General features: G+C 62.2%; 2 protein-coding genes across 2 annotated transcripts; one reads left to right on the top strand and one right to left on the bottom strand.

Annotated features, from left to right (window-relative positions):
* Positions 1–7,661: 7,661 nt before the first annotated feature.
* On the top strand, positions 7,662–9,420 carry CSDC2 (cold shock domain containing C2). Its single transcript, XM_056137571.1, has 3 exons — positions 7,662–7,876; positions 8,588–8,710; positions 9,230–9,420. Exons 1-3 carry the CDS (start codon positions 7,701–7,703, stop codon positions 9,390–9,392), a joined length of 462 nt encoding a protein of 153 aa, XP_055993546.1. The 5' UTR covers positions 7,662–7,700; the 3' UTR covers positions 9,393–9,420.
* Positions 9,421–10,771: 1,351 nt separating this feature from the next.
* PMM1 (phosphomannomutase 1) lies at positions 10,772–17,776 on the bottom strand. The gene is made up of 8 exons (XM_056137563.1): positions 17,628–17,776; positions 15,980–16,097; positions 14,775–14,851; positions 14,598–14,689; positions 14,374–14,473; positions 11,698–11,773; positions 11,219–11,334; positions 10,772–11,071 (listed from the first exon to the last, which is right to left on the bottom strand). The coding sequence occupies exons 1-8, from the start codon at positions 17,712–17,714 to the stop codon at positions 10,949–10,951; spliced, it is 789 nt and encodes a 262-aa protein (XP_055993538.1). The 5' UTR covers positions 17,715–17,776; the 3' UTR covers positions 10,772–10,948.
* Between the last annotated feature and the right edge of the window lie 142 nt (positions 17,777–17,918).

Genomic DNA, 17,918 nt, shown 5'->3' on the forward strand with positions numbered 1-17,918 from the left:
CACTCCCCCCTCCATGTTATTTCCAAAACAGCTTTGGAGATGCCAACCTGTGTGTGGGGGGGGGGCGTCGGCGGGGGTGAGCCCCTCTGTGTGCCGGGCTGAGGGGAAGGGGGACTGGCAGCGGAGGAGACTGTGTGAGCTGAGACTGGGTGGCGTGTGACCGCAGGCTCCTGTGATGCAAAAGTGTGTGTTTTGAGAGTGTGTTTCTCTGCGACGGTGTATTAGTGAGTGAGTGTGTAACTGCATGAGAGTGTGTGTGTATGTCAGTATGTATGTGGGTGTGTGTGTGTGAAAGTGGGTGATTGTGTATGTGCAAGTGACTGTGTGTACGTGTGTGTCGCTGTACAAGTGTGTGAGTGCATGACTGAGTATACGACTGGGTCTATACACGCAAGTGAGTGTGTGTGCATGTGTGACTGTGGACTGTGTGTGATGAGTATGTGATGGTGTATGATTGTGTGTGTGAGACTGTGGACCGTGTGATGAATATGTGATTATGTGTGATGAGTATGAGATTGTGTGTGTGAAAGTGTATATGAGTGTGTGACTGTGTGTGATGAGTGTGATTGTGCGACTGTGATGAATATGTGTGTGACTGTGATGAATGATAGTGTGTCACTGTGTGTGATTGTGTGTGAATGTGTGTGTGATGAGTATGTGTGTGTGAAAGTGTGTGTAGGAGTGTGTGATTGTGAGCGATGAGTATGATTGTGTGACTGTGTGATGAGTGTAATTGCATGACTGTGTGATGAGTGTGATTGTGTGACTGATGAATGTGTGTGTGACTGTGTAATGAGTGATTGTGCATGACTGTCTGATAAGTATATGTGTGTAAAAGTGTGTGTGATGCGTATGTGATTGTGTATGTGAAAGTGTGTGATGAGTATGTGATTGTGTGTGTGAAAGTGTGTGTCTATGAGTGTGTGACTGCGTGTGATGAGTGATTGTGAGTGTGTGTGACTGTGTGTTGTGACTGTGTGACTTGTGACTGTGCGATCAATGACTGAGTATGTGTGAGGAGTATGTGATTGCGTGTGTGTGAAAGTGTGTGAGTGTGCGTGACTATGTAACTGTGTGTGAGAATGCGTGAGAGGATGCGAGCTCATCACTGCCTCCTGCTCCTCCTCAGCCGGATTCAGTGCAAACCCCTCCAGGGCTGAGTGGGGGTGTCGAGGAGGGGGAGACAGGCGACCCACATCTGCTCATTCCTGGGGGCCCTCAGAGCCCAGTGGGGGACAGACTGCCCCCCGGGCCCGTGTTCAGAGAGGACAGGGGACAGTCAGGGGGAGGTGGCGCAGGGACAGCTCCTGCTGGCGGTGACCTCCATCCCGCCTCGCGCGGTGTAATTGCCAGGAATGCTGCCACCCGCCTCCCCTGCATTCCTCGGCTGCTACTCCCACCTGGCAGGGCAAATTATACCCTGGCGTGGCAATAAACGCCACTTTCCAAAAAAAGCAGCCGCTTTCGGGCGGGGGTGGGGGGGCGGGGGGGGGGCCGCGGCTGGCTCCCTCGCTGGTGCCCGCAGCGCTGGTGTCTGGCCGCGGGGCCTTTAAGCCGACTACAAATTCCCACCGGCCTCGTCCTGCTCTGCCTGACGTCAGGAGGAGGCGTGTGAGTGAGTGAGGCGCCCGCATGCTCGCACACACTCACACTCACACACTCAGCGTCGGGAAGCAGGTGCCGGGAGAGGTAAGGGCAGGCCGGGCCGGGCAGCAGGCAGGACCCGCGGGGGAGGAGGGACCCCCGGTGGGGGGGCACCTCCCGGGCCCAGCTGGGTTCAGTCTGGGGGGGGGCTCTGTCCTTCCTCTCCGCCTGGACCCCTGGGGGACGCGAGGCTGTGTGGCTTCCTTGCACACGAGTGTGTGCGCGCGCAAGTGTGTCTGCGTGTGTGTGTGTGCGTGTGCGTGTGCCTGTGTGTGTGTGTGTGTGTGAGTGTGTGTGTGTGTGTGTGAGCAGACAGCGGCAGACACCTGCCAATCCGCAGCCTCTGGTCTGGGAACCTGGGGAGAGAAAGGACTAGAAACAATGTTCCCGGCAGCTGCAGAAGGACAGAGCTGAGGGAGCGGCTGTTTCTTCCCCCACCCCGGAATTCAGGGCTGGGCAGGGAGGTCTTGGGGGACAGTGATGGTCGGACCCAGATGCTGTCCGCCCTCCCTCCCTCCCTCCCGATGGGTGATGGGTGAATCCTGATAATGGCCTTGGGGCCACTCCCCTCCTCCGTTCTCCATCCCCTCTGACCTCCAGCCCCCAGAAAGCTGGGGTGATGAGCTCACCCCCACCCCACACTGTGGATGGGGAGGGGGGCCTGGCGCTGAGCGGCCTAACCCTGGCACCCACCCGGGAGGGGCCCAGCCGCCAGTTGGGAGGGGGGGGGCGGAGGGATGAGAACAATCACAAATACCGCGTGAAATGCGGCATCGCCGCTGGGGGAGGGGAGGAAGGTTGGTGGGAGGTGGCGGCCTCCAAGGGCTGCCGCTGGGGACCCCCCCATGCCCCCCCACAGACCTCTCCCTTGGAGGGGGCGGGGAGCCAGCCCCCCCAACCTGACTCCATCCCAGAGGCCCCTGGGACCTTCAAAGTCTGCTCACTTCCTCCTGCCATCCCCCATCCCCCCGCCCCCCCCCCACCGCCCCGGTTCTATGAAATCTTTTCAACACATAACCCCCTCCCCACCCCCCCCCCCCCACCCAGCTGCTGTCCCCGCCAGAGAAGACTCCTGGGACTGGGCTGGGGACAGTGTGGACACAGAGGTTCCCCCCCCGCCCCACAGAGTCAGCAGAATGCATGGGGCATATGGGGGGGTCCCCAAAATGGTCCGGAGTGGGGAGGGGAGGCCCCTAAGGCTGGTTCCCCCCCTCCCCTCGACAGTGGCGCCAGCAGAGGGCGCTCGGGGTCCCAAGCTGCAGGCAGGACCCCAAGCTTGGTGGGAACGGCATGGGGGCAGTTCTAGGCTTTCTCCATGCAAAGCAAGAGGGGTTGGGGGTGGTGGTGGTAGGGGCTTCCCCAGCCCTAGGGCCAGAGAAAAGATGGACAGAGTGGACAGCTTGGGGGGGTCACCTGACTTGGGTCCGGCTCTGTCATCAAGCCCGTTCCAGGTTGCTCCGAGGAAAGGAACCAGCCCCTGGGTCACACAGCCTCCCTGTCCCAAAGACTCCAAGAAGCCCGAAGGGTCCCCTTGCAGGGCAGGGGGCCCCACCCAGGCTTGGGACAAGGGTCTCCACGAGGCTCACCATTGGCCAGGCCGCCCCCTCCAGCACGCCGGGGGAGGGAGCCCCAGGTCTAACCAGGTCACCGGCTCTGCTCAGGCCCTGGTGCATTTCTGGAAACTCTGGGAGGTGGGGGGGAGGGAGGGCCTGGGAACGGGGACATCCGGGTTGTTCTCTTGCCCTGCCAGGCCCCCCTCGAGCAAGACCTCCGCGTCCAGAAGGCCCTTCCACCACCCCCCGCGCGGCACCCCCATCCCTGGATCCCCCGCAGCTGGCGGGGGCCGGGATGCTTTATTGGGGGTTTTCTGTGAGCCTGGGTTGGTGAGTGACTCATCCAGGGTCACAGTCTGAGTCAGCACCGAGCCTGGGACAGAACCCCCACCGCCCGGGCCCAGCGCCCGTGTCTCCCTGCCTGCCCCTGGCACTACTTTCCCTTTTCTTCTTCCCGAGGACTGGGCCCCCAAATCCAACATCTCCTGGGCTGGGAGCACCAAGCCGGCCTTACCACTGTTCTGGGCCTCAGTTTTCCTTTCTGCAGAATGGGGTGGTAGTGGTGGCGATGGAGGCGGGTGGCGGAGGACTCGGTGGGGAGCTGGGCGCAGGGTGCATCGTGACAACCAATGGGCAGAGCAACGGGTCCTCCAAGCACGTCCCTGTCGGGCCATCAAGGTCCTAGCTGGAGTGGCTCAGTGGCAGGGCATCTCCTCCAGGCCGCTATTCTGCTTCCTTCTGTGTTCTAACCACCTGAGGGGACTGTCCAGTGGACCCTTAATCGTCTCAGTGGCACCAGCTGAAAAGTGAGGCCCAGAGTGGTACAGACACTGGGCCCAGGTCACACAGAATGGGCACAGCACAGGGGCTGGAGCCAGTTTGCGTGTCCTGATCTGCCTCCGAGGACAGAAAGGTCAAGAGCCCTGGTCTGTTTTGGGGGTCCTTGGGAGCCCAACCCAAGGGTCACCGGCTAACAGGGAGAATCACCCTTCCCAGTGCGATGCTTTGTCCTCACTCACTGCTTCCTGGCTGCAGAGTCTCAGGGTCCCGGAGCCCAGAGACAGGGAGAGCTGGGCCAGGTGAGACAGCCGGAGAGCAGCCCGTCCTCAGACTGACAGATGGGGAAACTGAGGCTGAGGGCGGCGCATGAACTAAGGCAGAGAAGAGGCTGGATCTGACCCGGGGCCATTAGCGCCTTCACTGTCCTTGTCCCCTCCAACTTCTGCTCCTGTCTGCCTTTTCTTGTTTTTATTTTTTTGTTTTTGGGTCACACCCAGCAATGCTCAGAGGTAACTCCTAGATCTGCACCCAGGAATCACTCCTGGGAGTGCTCAGGTGTTGGGCCTTGAACCTGGGTCGGCCATGTGCATGGCAAACGCCCTCCCTGCTGTGCCATCACTCCAACTTCTGGTTATTTATTTTTTTTTCTTAATTTGGGTCACACCCAGTAATGCTCAGGGGGTCACACCCGACTCTGCACTCAGAAATGACTCCTGGCGGTGCTCGGAGGACCATATGGGATGCCGGGGATAGAACCCGGGTTGGCTGCGTGCAAGGCAAATGCCCTCTCCACTGTGCTATCTTCCCAGCCCCACCTCTGTTTCTGCTTTTAATTTTTCGGGCACTCTCTGCAGTGCTCAGGGGCTCTGTGTGCTGGATCCCCGCCAGCCCTTCCCTGGTCCCCAGGGTCAAACACCCCAGCAGGAAACCTGCCCTGTCTGCAGCCTCAGGATTGTAGCCTGTTCCAGGGGGTCTGCACTTTGGACCCCTGCTAGCTGAGACCCACCAGCTGCTGCTACTACCCGGTGACATTCGGGGACCTCTGGCCAGGGGTCGCTCCCAGACAACGGGGCCAGGACCGCCAGGCACACTCCCGTGATTCCTCCTCCCCGAGGCCAGGCCTTCCACAGGGGGCTCGGAGCAGAGGAAACCCCTCACTGACCGGGGGGACACCGAGCAGACAGCCCTACCCTGCAGTGCTGGCTGGGTTGTGGGGGAGGGGGGCTGTGGCTATCATCATGACCCAGAAAAATCCCACTTGCTGCGAGCTGGCAGCCAAGACCTGCTTCTGCGTCTCCAAGGGCCCTCAGCTGGGCGGGCGGGGCGCTGGCGCCCACCTTAACTCTCCCTGGAAACCCAGGACAGAGGCCAGAAATAGAGCAGCGCAGAGTCTGACCGCAGGGGCTCAGAGGAAGGGGGGAACCTGTCACCCCATGTGACCAGCTCTGTGTGTGTGTGTGTGTGTGTATGTGTGTGTGTGTGCGCGCGCGCGTGCGTGTGCATGCATGCATGCGACATTGGGGATCGAACCTACGGCCTCACACATGCAAGTAAAGCAAGTTTCCGCCGCTGGGTCCTTTCCTGCTCTCAGCTTTAGCGAGGTGGCGAATGAGTCCATTGGCTTAGTTTGGTTTGGGGGCAGCGCCCAGGTGTGCTCAGGGGCTACTCCCAGCTTAGTGCTCCGGGAGGATTCAGGGGACTCGGAGGTGCTGGGGATGGGATGGAGTCTGTCCTTTGGCCCATCGGCCTGGTCCAGGGCCCAGGGGGAAGCTTGTCCCCCCTGAGCTGCGACTGTGGGCTGTGCTGAGGAGCCCTGGTACACACAATTGCAGAAGTCTGGAGGTGCCAGCTGCTCTCATTCCTAATCTCCTAATCCCGAGTCCTCCTGCCGCAGTGCTCTCCACCTCACTTCTCTCTCTTTTTTTTTTTTTTTTTTTTGCTTTTTGGGTTACAACCAGCGATGCTCAGGGGTTACTCCTGGCTTTGCACTCAGGAACTACTCCTGGCAGTGCTCAGGGGATGCTGGGAATCGAACCTGGGTCAGCGGCGTGCAAGGCAAATGCCCTACCTGCTGTGCTATCACTCCAGCCCCCTCATTTTTTCTTTTGTTTGTTTGGTTTTGGGGCCACACCTGGCAGCAGTGCTCAGGGTTTATTCCTGGCTCTGCTCAGAAATTTCTCCTGGTGGAGTAATATGGGCTTCTGGGGAATTGAACCTGGGTCAGCAGCACGCAAGGCAAGCGCCCTCCCCACCATGTGATCTCTCTGGCCCTTCACTTCAGAGCAGAGGGAGGAGGCTGAGGGAAAGTCCCCAGCATCAGAGCTCACCAGCCTGTGCTGAGGAAACTGTTCACTGCTCCTCTCAGCACACCGGCCCCCATCTCACACAGAAGGGGCCGAGTCAGAGGCTAAGAGCGTTGGCCAATGAAGGACTGGAAGATAAGGCGTTGGCCTTGCTGCGGCCGACCCGAGTTCAACCCCCCGCTCCCCATATGGTCCTCCAGCACTGCCAGAAGTGATCCCTGAGTACCATCAGGCGTGGCCCCTCAAATAAAAAAAAAATGAACAAAACACGAATTGGGGGGCTGGAGCGATAGCACAGCGGAGAGGGTGTTTACCTTGCACGCAGCTGACCCGGGTTCAATTCCCAGCATCCCATAAGGTCCCCTGAGCACCACCAGGAGTGATTCCTGAATGCAGAGCCAGGAGGAACCTCTGTGCATTGCCGGGTGTGAACCAAAAAGGCAAAAAAAAAAAAAAAAAACCCCAAAACAGAACAAAAAATCGGAAAGATAGTACAGTGGGTAGGGCGTTTGCCTCGCGTGAGGTGGCTAACTTGCCACCAACTTATAATGACAACATCCAGGCCCTGTTCTATGGAACAGCCAACAGGGAGAGAACAGCAGGGTAGGTGTTTGCCTTGCATGTGGCCAATCTAAGCCTGAGCCTGAGGCCTGGCACTATTTGTGGTCCCCTGAGCACGGTCAGAGTAGTTTGTTCTGCTGAGCACACTTGGGGTAGCCCCATAGTGTAATGAAACAGCTAACACGGCCCGAGAGATAGTACAGGGGTTAAGGTGTCCGCCTTGCATGTGGCCGACCCCAGTTCCATTCCTTGAGCAGAGAAAGGAACAGCACCCAAGCTGGGTGTGACCCAAGAACTACCCCCACCACATGCAACATAAATAAAAAATAATAAAACAGGGGCCAGAGAGATAGTACAGTGAGTAGGGCGCTTGCCTTGAGCACACCAACCTGGGTTCAATTTCTGTCACTCCATTTGGTCCCCAGAGCACTGTCAGGAGTTAATTCCTGAGTGCCGAGCCAGGGCTACACCCTGAGCATTGCCGGTGTGGCCCCCAAACCAAATAAATCAGACAAAAAAAAAAAAAAGAAAAGTTAATGTTAACAATGGTGCCAAACTATTCCGAACAGCACTACCCACTGGACCACCAAGTCTCCCAGCTCCCAGCCTGGTAGAGCTGTAGCGGGACTCACACGACCCTTGGGGTGCACAGCTCAGCCCCTGGGGTCCCTCCTGTCTGTGTGGAGCCACCAGGAGGCTGGCAGTGCCCCACGGCCCCCTCAGCTGGCCTCTCTCCTTGCAGACGGAGTCGGTGGCTGGAGCTGGCGCGCAGGGCCAGGCCGGGCCCTGCCCTCAAGGACGCGCGAGCCCCCCGCCCCCCACGCCTGGGAGCCCCGCCGCCTCCCCACCAGGCCCCACCATGACGTCGGAGCCCACCTCGCCCCCTGTCGTGCCCCCGCTGCACTCCCCCAAGTCCCCTGTCTGGCCCACCTTCCCCTTCCACCGTGAGGGCAGCCGGGTCTGGGAGCGCGGCGGCGTCTCCGCCAGGGACCTGCCCAGCCCGCTGCCCACCAAGAGGACCAGGACGTATTCGGCGTGAGTACCCACCCCGACGGTGCCAGGGACACGCGCCCACCCCAGCCACTGGCCTGAGGACAGGCGGGCGTGGGGGAGCTGGGCACAGACCCCCTGTGACACCACTCACTCCCTCTCTCACACCCTCACTTGCTCACTCACACCCTCCCTCACTCACACCCTCACTCATTCACACCCTCACTCACACCTCCCTCACTCATTTCCTCACTTCCTCCTTCACTCGTCCTTCTGTCCTTCCTTCACTCCCCCCTCCCTCCTTCCCTCTCTCCGTCCCTCGTCCCTCACTTTCACCCTCTCTTACTCCTCCCGTCCCCTCTGTCAGTCCCCTCTGTCACTCCCAGCAGGGGTGTGCTGAGTCTGGCTCAGCAGGGCCGGGGTGTAGTCCAGGCTTGGGCATGAGATGATGCGGCTGGGGGTCTTGCCGGGTCTGGGAGAAGGAAAACCCAGAAGCTGGGTGGAAGCTGAGCCTCAGGGTGGCCCTTTGGGGGTGGTTGGTGGGGGAAGTGGACCGAGGCAGCCTGGCCTTTGGGACGGCCTGGGGGTGGGGAGCCAAGTGGAGGCTTTCACAGACATGTGGTGAGCCAGCCAGGCCAGGCCTCAGAAGCGTGACTGTGAGTAGCATGTGAGGAGCAGGGGGCCTGGGGGGCAGCCTCTGCACCATGGCCATAGGGGCACCCCCAGGCAGCGGCCAACCCCCCCACCTCTCCTCAGGACCGCCCGCGCGTCGGCCGGGCCGGTGTTCAGGGGCGTCTGTAAGCAGTTCTCACGCTCCCAGGGCCACGGCTTCATCACGCCCGAGAACGGGTCCGAGGACATCTTCGTGCACGTGTCTGAGTAAGGCCCTCGCGCTGCCCCTTTCCCCTCCTCCCAGCAGGGCGGGGGGATGCTGGGGCCAGTGAGGAGGGGGCACTCAGAAGCCCCAGGAGGGGCTGGAACGACAGCACAGCGGGGAGGGTGTTTGCCTTGCATGCAGCCGACCCAAGTTCAATCCCCGGTATCCCATAGGGTCCCCTGAGCACTGCCAGGTGTGATTCCTGAGTGCAGCGCCAGGAGTAACCCCTGAGCATCACTGCCGGGTGTGACCCAAAAAGAAAAAAAAAAAGAAGTCCCAGAAGCTCCCTCAGGGCAGGATGCTGGACCCACCTCAGGCCCTTCCTGGCTTATCCCCAGCAGAGCTGAGGACTGGGGACACATGGCACTGGGGGTCACACCAGGCTTGGCAGTATCCAAACTGCTGTTGGTGCTCTTCAGACCTCACCCAGGGCCTCTGCTGCACCCTCAAAGCGGCACAGAGGGGCGGGTTGCCTGGGGCGCAGGGGTGCGGCCAGCCGACGCCCCTCTCTTGCTCGTCAGCATCGAGGGTGAGTACGTGCCCGTGGAGGGTGACGAGGTGACCTACAAGATGTGCCTGATCCCGCCCAAGAACCAGAAGTTCCAGGCCGTGGAGGTGGTGCTCACGCAGCTGGCGCCGCACACGCCGCACGAGACGTGGTCGGGCCAGGTGGTGGGGTCCTAGGCTGGGGCGCCGGGCCCCCTCCCTGTATGCGCGTCTGCCCGTCTGTCCGTGCTCACGCGCCGCCCTCGACCCCGTGACCTGTGACGGTTCCTGTGAGCGGGGCCGGGGCGACCCCAAATCCTGTCGTGTTCCGTCTCCGCACCCCCCAGGATCCCCAAAACCCCACCCCTCCCGCCAACCCGCTCACAAATGATGTCAAGCCCGGCACTGGGGCCTGGGGACACTGGAGGGTCCCATCTGCCCTGCAAGCTTGCTTCTCCGCCACAGCGACCCCCGCCTGGGGACCATTCTGAGGGAGCTGCCTCCTCGCCCCGAAGCCCGCAGAGCACCCCAAGTGGGGCCAGCAGGACATCCATGGTGGCCGTGGACTTCCCCCACCCCGGGTCCCCCTCTACCCCGGAGAAGCAGCCTGGGGCCCCCACCTGGCCACTGCTGTGCCCTCCCTGAGCCGCTGCCCCCTTAGGAGACAAGGTGTAGTGCCCCAACGGGGGGGGGGGGGATGCCGCCGTCCCTTCACCTGCTCTGCCGCCCTGAGCACGGGGCCAGCGACAGACGGACACGCACTCCCCCTGACCCCGTCTCCCCCAGCTGCATCCCTCCCACCTGGGCTGGGCTGCAGAGCTGTGTCCGTGTGAGTCTATGTGCACGTGTACGTTTCCGTATTTGCTTGTGGTGGGGGGGGCCCGCCGGAGGGGGACACTCTTCCAGCCCTTTCCCGGGACATCTCAGCAGGAAGAAAATAGGGGTCTGGGGAGGCTGGCTAGGGACAGTGGTCCTCAGAGCCTGTCTCTGAGTGGACCTGGGGTCCAGATGTCCGGGATGAGGGTTGGTGACCGTCTGCAGGGGCTGGGAGCCCAGAAACACTGGCCAGTCACAGGCCTCCCCAGTCTGGCCACTCTGCGCTGAGACCGCCAGGGCCGGGGCACAGGGCCTCCCTCTTGTGGGGAACCCCCTGTAGGCACAAGTCAGGGGAGGGGGCTACCATCAGGCTGGGGCCACGGGGGTAGGGGGAGGCAGACGTCGGTTCTGCTCAGGCCCCAGAAACCCTCCTGAGACCCCCTTCCCCCACCCCCCAACCGCCCACACTGGCAATAAACCCTCAACTGTGACTCAGCCCAGCCTGGTGCTCTGTCTGTCTGTCTGGGTGCTGGGGGAGAAGGTCTGAGGGGGACACTCCCGTTGTACCTGCCCCTTCAAGGACCGGACGCCCTCTGGAACCCGCCGGGCCACCTCTTGCCCTGGTGGCTCTGGCAGCTGTGACCCAGCAGACAAAAGCCACCCAAAGCCATGGTGTGACCTTGCTTTCCCTGGTGCTTTAATGTCAGTGAGGACGAGGCGGCGAGGGGGCGCCGGCCCAGTGGGTGCCACAGACGCACGCGCCTCCCGGGGGTGCGGACGCTGTGGGTCCAAGGCAGACGCAGCAGCTGCAGCGGGGCGGGACGGGGCTGCAAGGCCCACCCGGAGGGGCCTCACTGGGTCCTGGCCCTGGGGTGCTCCACCCGGCAGGGGGGCGCCCTGGGGAATTCCCCAGAAGTCCAAAGCTGGCGGGAGGCGGCTCAGGCCTCGTGGGCGGTCTCGGGGAAGAAGATCTCCCGGCAGCGCTGCACTGTGTCCTGTGGGGATGCCACGCTGTGGCCCACGGTGCGGGGGTCCGCGTAGATCTCGAAGTCGTTCCCGCCCTGCATGCAGAGCCGGCCGGGAGGGCGTGTGAGGAGCATCTCCTGGCACCCGGGGCCGAGCCCTCCCCATGGTTCTGTCACCCCATGTCGGCCCCTTTGCCTGGGTGGGATGGGCTTGGGGGGGGGTCGTCCCCAGGGGCCACTCACGGGGCTGGTCTCGTTCCCGAAGAAGTGGATGGTGTCGAAGCGGTCCTGGTCCAGACTGTCCAGGCAGTAGCGCTTGTCCCAGCCCTCGGGGAAGACGTCGAAGCTGATCATTCCTCCTGGGGGGTGGGGAGGGGCGACATGCTGGCTGCGGGCAGCTGGGCCGTGCCCACACCCGCAACAATGCTGCTGACCTCCTGGAGGGTCTCTCGGGGTTCCCCCAGGGTAGGAAGCCAGCGGTGGTGGGCTGACTGGGGGGGGGGCTTCCTTCGGGGAGTAAGCAGGGGTTTGGGGGGCGGGCGGCAGGCATCAGAGCTGGCAGTGCAGGAGGGAGGAGCAGGCCGGCTTCCAGAAATTCTGGACATGTCTGCTTCTAGACCAGACTTGGGAAGGGAGGGAGGCTCTGGTTTTGCGGGGGTTCCTAAGGACTCCAGAAAGCAAGGCGAGGCCCGGCAGGGCCCGGGGGAGGCGGGTGCACACACCTCGGGAGAACCTCAGCCCTTTGCCAGCAAACTCGGTTTTTAGCGCCTCCACGAACTTCTCCCGGATCTTCTCCTTCTGCAGAAGGCAACAGGCAGGCAAGTTCAGGGGCTGCGGTGCCAGGCTTCGAGCGGGACCCCCCACCCCAGGCCCCAGGCAGGTCAAGGGGCTGCACACACGCTCTGCCTGTGGGTTCGACTCCCACAGCGCCCGGGACCCCAGCACTGGGCTGGGAGTAGCCACCGAGCACGGTCAGGTGTGGCCCAAAGACCCCCCCCACCGGGAACAACAAAAAAAAAGAAGATAAAGAGGGGCTGGAGCAGTAGCACAGCGGAGAGGATGTTTGCGTTGCGTGTGGCTGACCTGGATTTGATCCCCGGCACTCCATATGGTCCCCTGAACCCAGCCGGGAGTGAGCCCTGAGCACAGAGGCAGGAGTAAGACTCGGAGCACTGCTGAGTGTCGCCCCAAAAAACAAAAACAACAGGAATAAAAAATGAAATAGAGGAGAGGCCTGGGGAAGGCCGGGCCTTTATCGGGGCTCCGGCGGGGGCAGAGGTGGGCTGAGAACGGCAGGAGGGGACAGGATCAGGGCAGGTCCTGTCACCAGGAGTGTGGAGTCTATCTGAGGGAGGCCTGAGAAAGGTGAGGGGACCAGGTGGCTCGCGACAGGGTCTCCTAGACATGGTGTGTGTGTGACAGAAGGGGCTTCCAGCACGGTGTGTGTGTGTGTGTGCATGTGTGTCTGCCGCAGGGTCTCCCAGATATGGTGTGTGTGCGTGTGTGACAGAAGAGGCTTCCGGCACGATGTGTGTGTGTGTGCATGCATGTGTGTCTGTGGCAGGGTCTCCCAGACATGGTGTGTGTGTGTGTGTGTGTGTATGTGTGTGACAGAAGGGGCTTCCGGCACGGGGTGTGTGTGTGGGGGGGCAGGGTCTCCCAGACACTGTGTGTGTGTGTGTGTCTGTGCAGGGTCTCCCAGACATGGTTTGTGTGTGTGTGTGTGTGTGTGTATGTGTGTGACAGAAGGGGCTTCCGGCACGGGGTGTGTGTGTGGGGGGGCAGGGTCTCCCAGACACTGTGTGTGTGTGTGTGTGTCTGCGCAGGGTCTCCCAGACATGGTTTGTGTGTGTGTGTGTGTGTGTGTGTGTGTATCTGCCCAGGACAAGGAGGTGATGAGGCGGCAGCTGTGGGGACCAGGCCCTGCCACTTTGGCCCTGGCCGGAATCTCTGTGCGTGGAGGCATCTCAGGGGCTGTCCAGACAGCACGGGGGGGGGGGGGGGGGGGGGGGGATGCAGGGAGAGGCGGTAGGGCCCGTGTCTGGCTTGCGGCTGGCCCTGGTTCGAATGATCTGCACCCCATACGGTCCCCTGCACCGCCACAGCTCACTCTGGAGCAGAGCCAGGTATGACCCAAAAACCCAAAAAGAGAAAAAGATGAAATCCCAAATTCTGTCTCGCGGGAACATGGAGGGGACGGGCATCCCAGCGGCTTCGGACTTGCTTCCCTGAAGGCAGGGGCCCCGGCAAGGCTGGAGCTGGCCCAGAAGCTCCTCCAAGGCTCACGCAGACGAGGCGGCATCTCCCATGGGGCCACTGGGCACCCCCCACCCCCCGGCAGGACTGAGCCTCAGCCCAAGCGGGTCATGCCAGGCCTCCGGCCTAATGGCTTCACTGGGCCCGGCTGGGGTGGGGTGCCCGGAAGCCAAAGATGAGAGAAGACGCTGAGTCAGTGTGAGCCAGCGCGTCTCGCCAGAGGAGAGGGCAGAGGCTCCTGGTCCTGGCACCCCTACCCGGGAGGGCGGGTGGGCTGGCAGGGGGCTGGGGGGACAGGGTAGGTGCTCTCAGCCTGCTGTAACGGCTTCTCTGCACCAGCAACCTTCAGAGGCCTGGGATGACAGCATGGCGGGCGTTTGCCTTGCACGCAGCCAACCCAGGCTCGATTCCCAGCATCCCATAGGGTCCCCCGAGCACCGCCAGGAGTGATTCCTGTGTGCAGAGCCAGGAGGAACCCCTGCCAGTGTGGCCCAAACAGCAAACCAAAACTGGGGCTGGAGTGATAGTAAGCGGGTAGGGCATTAGCCTGGCACGTGGCCGACCCGGGTTCGATCCCAGCATCCCATAGGGTCCCCTAAGCACCTCCAGGAGCAACTCCTGAGTGCAGAGCCAGGAGGAACCCCTGAGCATTGCCTGAGTATGACCGAAAAAGCCAAAACCAAACAAACAAAACCAAACAAACAAAAACAAAAAGACCTTCATAGGCCTATGAGAACCTTCTCCCTTCTCGTGGCCCCCCAAGGCCTGGAGGAGCCACCGGGAAGCAGCTGCGGGTAGCAGAGGAGCCCCGAGTTTGCCTCCTCCCTCTCCGACTGATTCCCTGAGTATTTGGGTGAGTCCCATTCCCCCCAGGACCCAGATTCCTGGAGCCTCAGCAAAGGGGCCCCCTTGCCCCTCACTCCGTCCACCACACACCTCCTGGGATGCCTCAAGGCCAGGGAGGGGGGCCTGAGGCAGTCCTAGAGGACTGCCTGGAGGTGGGAACGGACGACGGACTAACAGGCGAGACCCACTCGAGCGAGGTGGGACAGCGAGGGGCCAGGTGTGAGCAAGCCCCCGCCCCATGCCCCCAGCTTGTGCTGAGGAAAGAAGGCCGGGGGTGGGCGGCTGGACTCCCGCACCTTGTCCAGTTCAGAGAATTCGATTCGCTCTTCCAGGGTGCAGCTGCGTCCAATGGGTGAGATATTCAGCATGCCGTTCCGGAACTCGATGAACGTCCCTCTGCGGGGCAGGGGGGGTGGCAAGCACCCTGAGCACACGCCAGGGACCGGCCACGGGGACTCCCTTCCACCATGCAGGCTGTGGGGGGGCGGGGTGCAGACGCCCAGGGCTGGGGGGGTCTCACCGTTTCTTGGGCAGCCTGAGCAGGGCCATGTAGTGGAGGCAGAAGTTGATCAGGTCCTGAAGCAGGTCCTCCCCCAGGTGGTTCTGGATGGTCTGGGCGAGCACGCAGCCTGAGTGTGGTGACCACGGCCTCCCCGCCCACTGCTGGCCCGCCCCCTCCTCGGACACCAGCACTGACCTGCTTGGACTGCAGCCGTCCGTGCTTGTACTGGACTGTTCCGTTCTCGGCAAACACGTAGTCAAACTTCTCGATGACTTCAGGGCCGCAGAGAGGAGAAGGAGGAGGAAGGTGAGAGCCCGGGGTCGCAGCAGAACTCCTTTCCCAGCCCCTGGACTCCTGCCCACCCCCCGCAGGCTGGTCCCAGCCTGCTGGGCGCAGAGCCCAATGCCCACCTGTCTCCCAGGACCCGCCCAGCAGAGGGCAGCACTTCCGCACGCTTCAAGGCCCTTCCGGGGGTTCTTAGCTCTGCCTGCCTTCAGAGGGGCAGGGAAAGTGCCCACAGAGCAGGAGGCCACTGCTGGGCCCAGAGGGCGGTGAAGATGGAGACGGGCATAAGTGTTTGCTTTGGGGGTCAGAGCAATAGCACAGTGGGGAGGGCGTTTGCCTTGCATGCGGCCAACCCAGGTTCGATTCCTAGCATCTCATAGGGTCCCCCGAGCACCGCCAGGACTCATTCCTGAGTGCAGAGCCAGGAGGAACCCCTGAGCATCGCCGGGTGTGACCCAGAAAGCAACTGTCCACTGTCCTCCTGTTGTTCATCAATTTGCTCGAGCAGGCCCAGTAATGTCTCCATCGTGAGACTTTGTTGTTACTGTGTTTTGGCATATCAAATACTTCACAGGGAGCTTGCCAGGCTTTGCCGTGCGGGCGAGATACTCTCAGTAGCTTGCCGGGTTCTCTGAGAGGGGCGGAGAAATCGCGGAGGAATCAAACCTTGCTCAGCTGGCCGGCCCTTCTCAAGGCAGCAAATGCCCTACCACTGTGCTATTGCTCCAGCCCAACCCAAAAAGCAAAAAAAAAAAAAAAAAAAAAAAAAAAAAAGTGTTTGTTTTGAACACTGAGAGGCGGGCTCCAGGCTCTGGGTGGCTTTAAGTCCTCGGTCACATGTTACAGTGCAAAAGTGCCACTGTGCCCCTTACAAGGAGATGCTTTCAGGGCTCAGCCAGGGGAACTGGGATGCAAAGATCCTGGGGCAGGGCCCTGCCCAGTAGCTCCTTGGTTCAGTAGGAGGGAAGAACATCTGGCTGTTCCCTTGATTCTTTAGGGCAACCCCTCTCCCTAAAAAATAGGACTTTGAGAGCAGGGGGGTCCAGGGCTCTGCAAGCTCCCCTCTCCCCCACGCCCACCTGCCTGGGCCCACTGTTTCCTGAGTGGCCCCTTACCTTCATCTCCCTCACCCAGCTGCTCCGCGATCTTGGAGTAGTCGGAGCCGCCCACCACACCGATTTGCACACGGCTGCGTAGCTTCTGCAGGAAGGCGGCCACCTCGGGGTCGATTTTCTGCAAGGGAGGGCAGGGAAGCACCGGGGGTCCAGCCGGTCAGCGCCAGCGGCCCGCACTCAGCACTCAGTTCCGAGCAGCGAACCCAGAGCTCAGAATCAGACGCACTTGGGTTGGCTTCAACTCTGGCTCAAATAACCTCAACAGCAGGACGACCCAGCGCAAGGCTTTGAAGCATCTATTTATTTATTTGTTGTTGCCACACTGGCGGCGGTGCTCAGGGCTTATTCCCTGGCTATGAGCTCAGAGATGGTTCCTGCGGGGCCTGGAGGGACTGTTCGGGGTGTAGGGGAACCCCGTCAGTGGCATGCAAGGCAACCATCCTGCTACTGCACTACCATTCCAGCCCGATTGTTGGTTCTGGGGCCGTGTGGTTACTGGTCCTCACACCTGGGCTGCCTGTTTGCACCTACTCAGCCCATCAGGCTGACCCTCCAGCCCAGGCTTTGGCTTTCATCGCCTCCTCTGTCTCTTCTGCAAAATGGGGGTGACCACAGCAACCACTGGGAGGGGAGGGGTGTCACTGGTAGGTTTCAGTGGGAGTCGGTGCCTCCAAAGTGCCTGGCCCCCACCAAGCAACTACCTGGTGACCAGAGAAGACGGCCCACCGGGAGACACAAACCAAGGAGATCGTTGTCAAGCACTCAGAGAGTCAAAACGGATACTGTCCGGCGGGGATGGTGGCCACGGGATGGGAAAGAGCTTTGGGACTTCACGTCACCCGCGTCTGGGGGCCTGGCCACACGGGAGGGTGCTCTGGGGAGAGCTGTGGAAAGTCCCATACATGCATCCCACCTAGTCAGCCGGACCTTCCCCTTTTCCCGTGGAGGGAGCACTGCTGGAGGATGGTTTCTGGTCACTCCCAGCGGGGCTCCTGAGCCTGCAGGGGGACCGGGGAGCGCACAGCCCCGCCTGCGCTGCTCCCGACACGGTCGCCCACGCCAGGGTGCTCGTCAAAGCGTCGCGGGCGGGCACAGAACAGTCGGGCACCACTTTTTGTTTTTTTCCCCCAAATCTCTGGATTCACCACCTAAGAAGGAGGGGCCAAGGCCTGCGTTGCAGCAGCCTCCGGCCGGTCCCCCATCCCCACGGCAACCCAGGATCCCTGTGCGGGGGGCGGAGTCACAAGCAAGCATCAGGGCTCTGGGGGAGGGTGGAGGCGATACCCTGGGGTGGGGGACCCAAGAAACGACCCTGAGCCAGACTCCGAGACCCCCATCCCGGGTTCCCGAGACATGCACAGAAGCGGCCCAGACCTGGGCTCCGACGCCGGCTCCGAGCTACTGGTGCGCCCGCGGGCTGGGCGAGGGTGGGCGCCCCCGCGAGCTCGGGGAGGCCTGGGCCGGGGCAAGGTGCAAGCCCGGGGGTCGGCCGGGACCCCGAGCCTTCTCCCCGCAGCACCGGGGGCAGAGGGCGGGCGCGCGGGGCCGGGGACCGAGACGTCAGCCCCGCGGGCACCCCGTGGCCGAGCGCAGGCGGCGCGGGCGCCCCGCCGGGCATTGCCCACCGCAGCTCCCGAATTCGCCCTACCTGGCGGGCCGGCGTGAGGGTCCCGTCCACGTCGAACAGGCAGAGGACGCGCTCCTTCCTGCGGGCGCCCTCAGCGGCGACCGCCATGGCTGCAGCTCGGCGCGCGGGCCGCCGAGTCGCGGGGCTGCGCCCGGAGGAGCGGGAGGAGGCGGGGCCTGGAGGGGACACGCCCGTGGGTGGGCGGGGCCCCGCGCGCAGGCTGAAGTCGCCGGCGGGGGAAGGGGCGTGGCCGGGTGTGGTCTGGGCGGGGCGGGGCGGGGCCCGGAAGGGGCGGGAGGGACCGCAGCGAGC

This window comes from Sorex fumeus, unplaced genomic scaffold (genome assembly GCF_029834395.1).
Source record: "Sorex fumeus unplaced genomic scaffold, SorFum_2.1 ptg000125l, whole genome shotgun sequence".
NCBI classification, from domain to species: Eukaryota; Metazoa; Chordata; class Mammalia; order Eulipotyphla; family Soricidae; genus Sorex; species Sorex fumeus.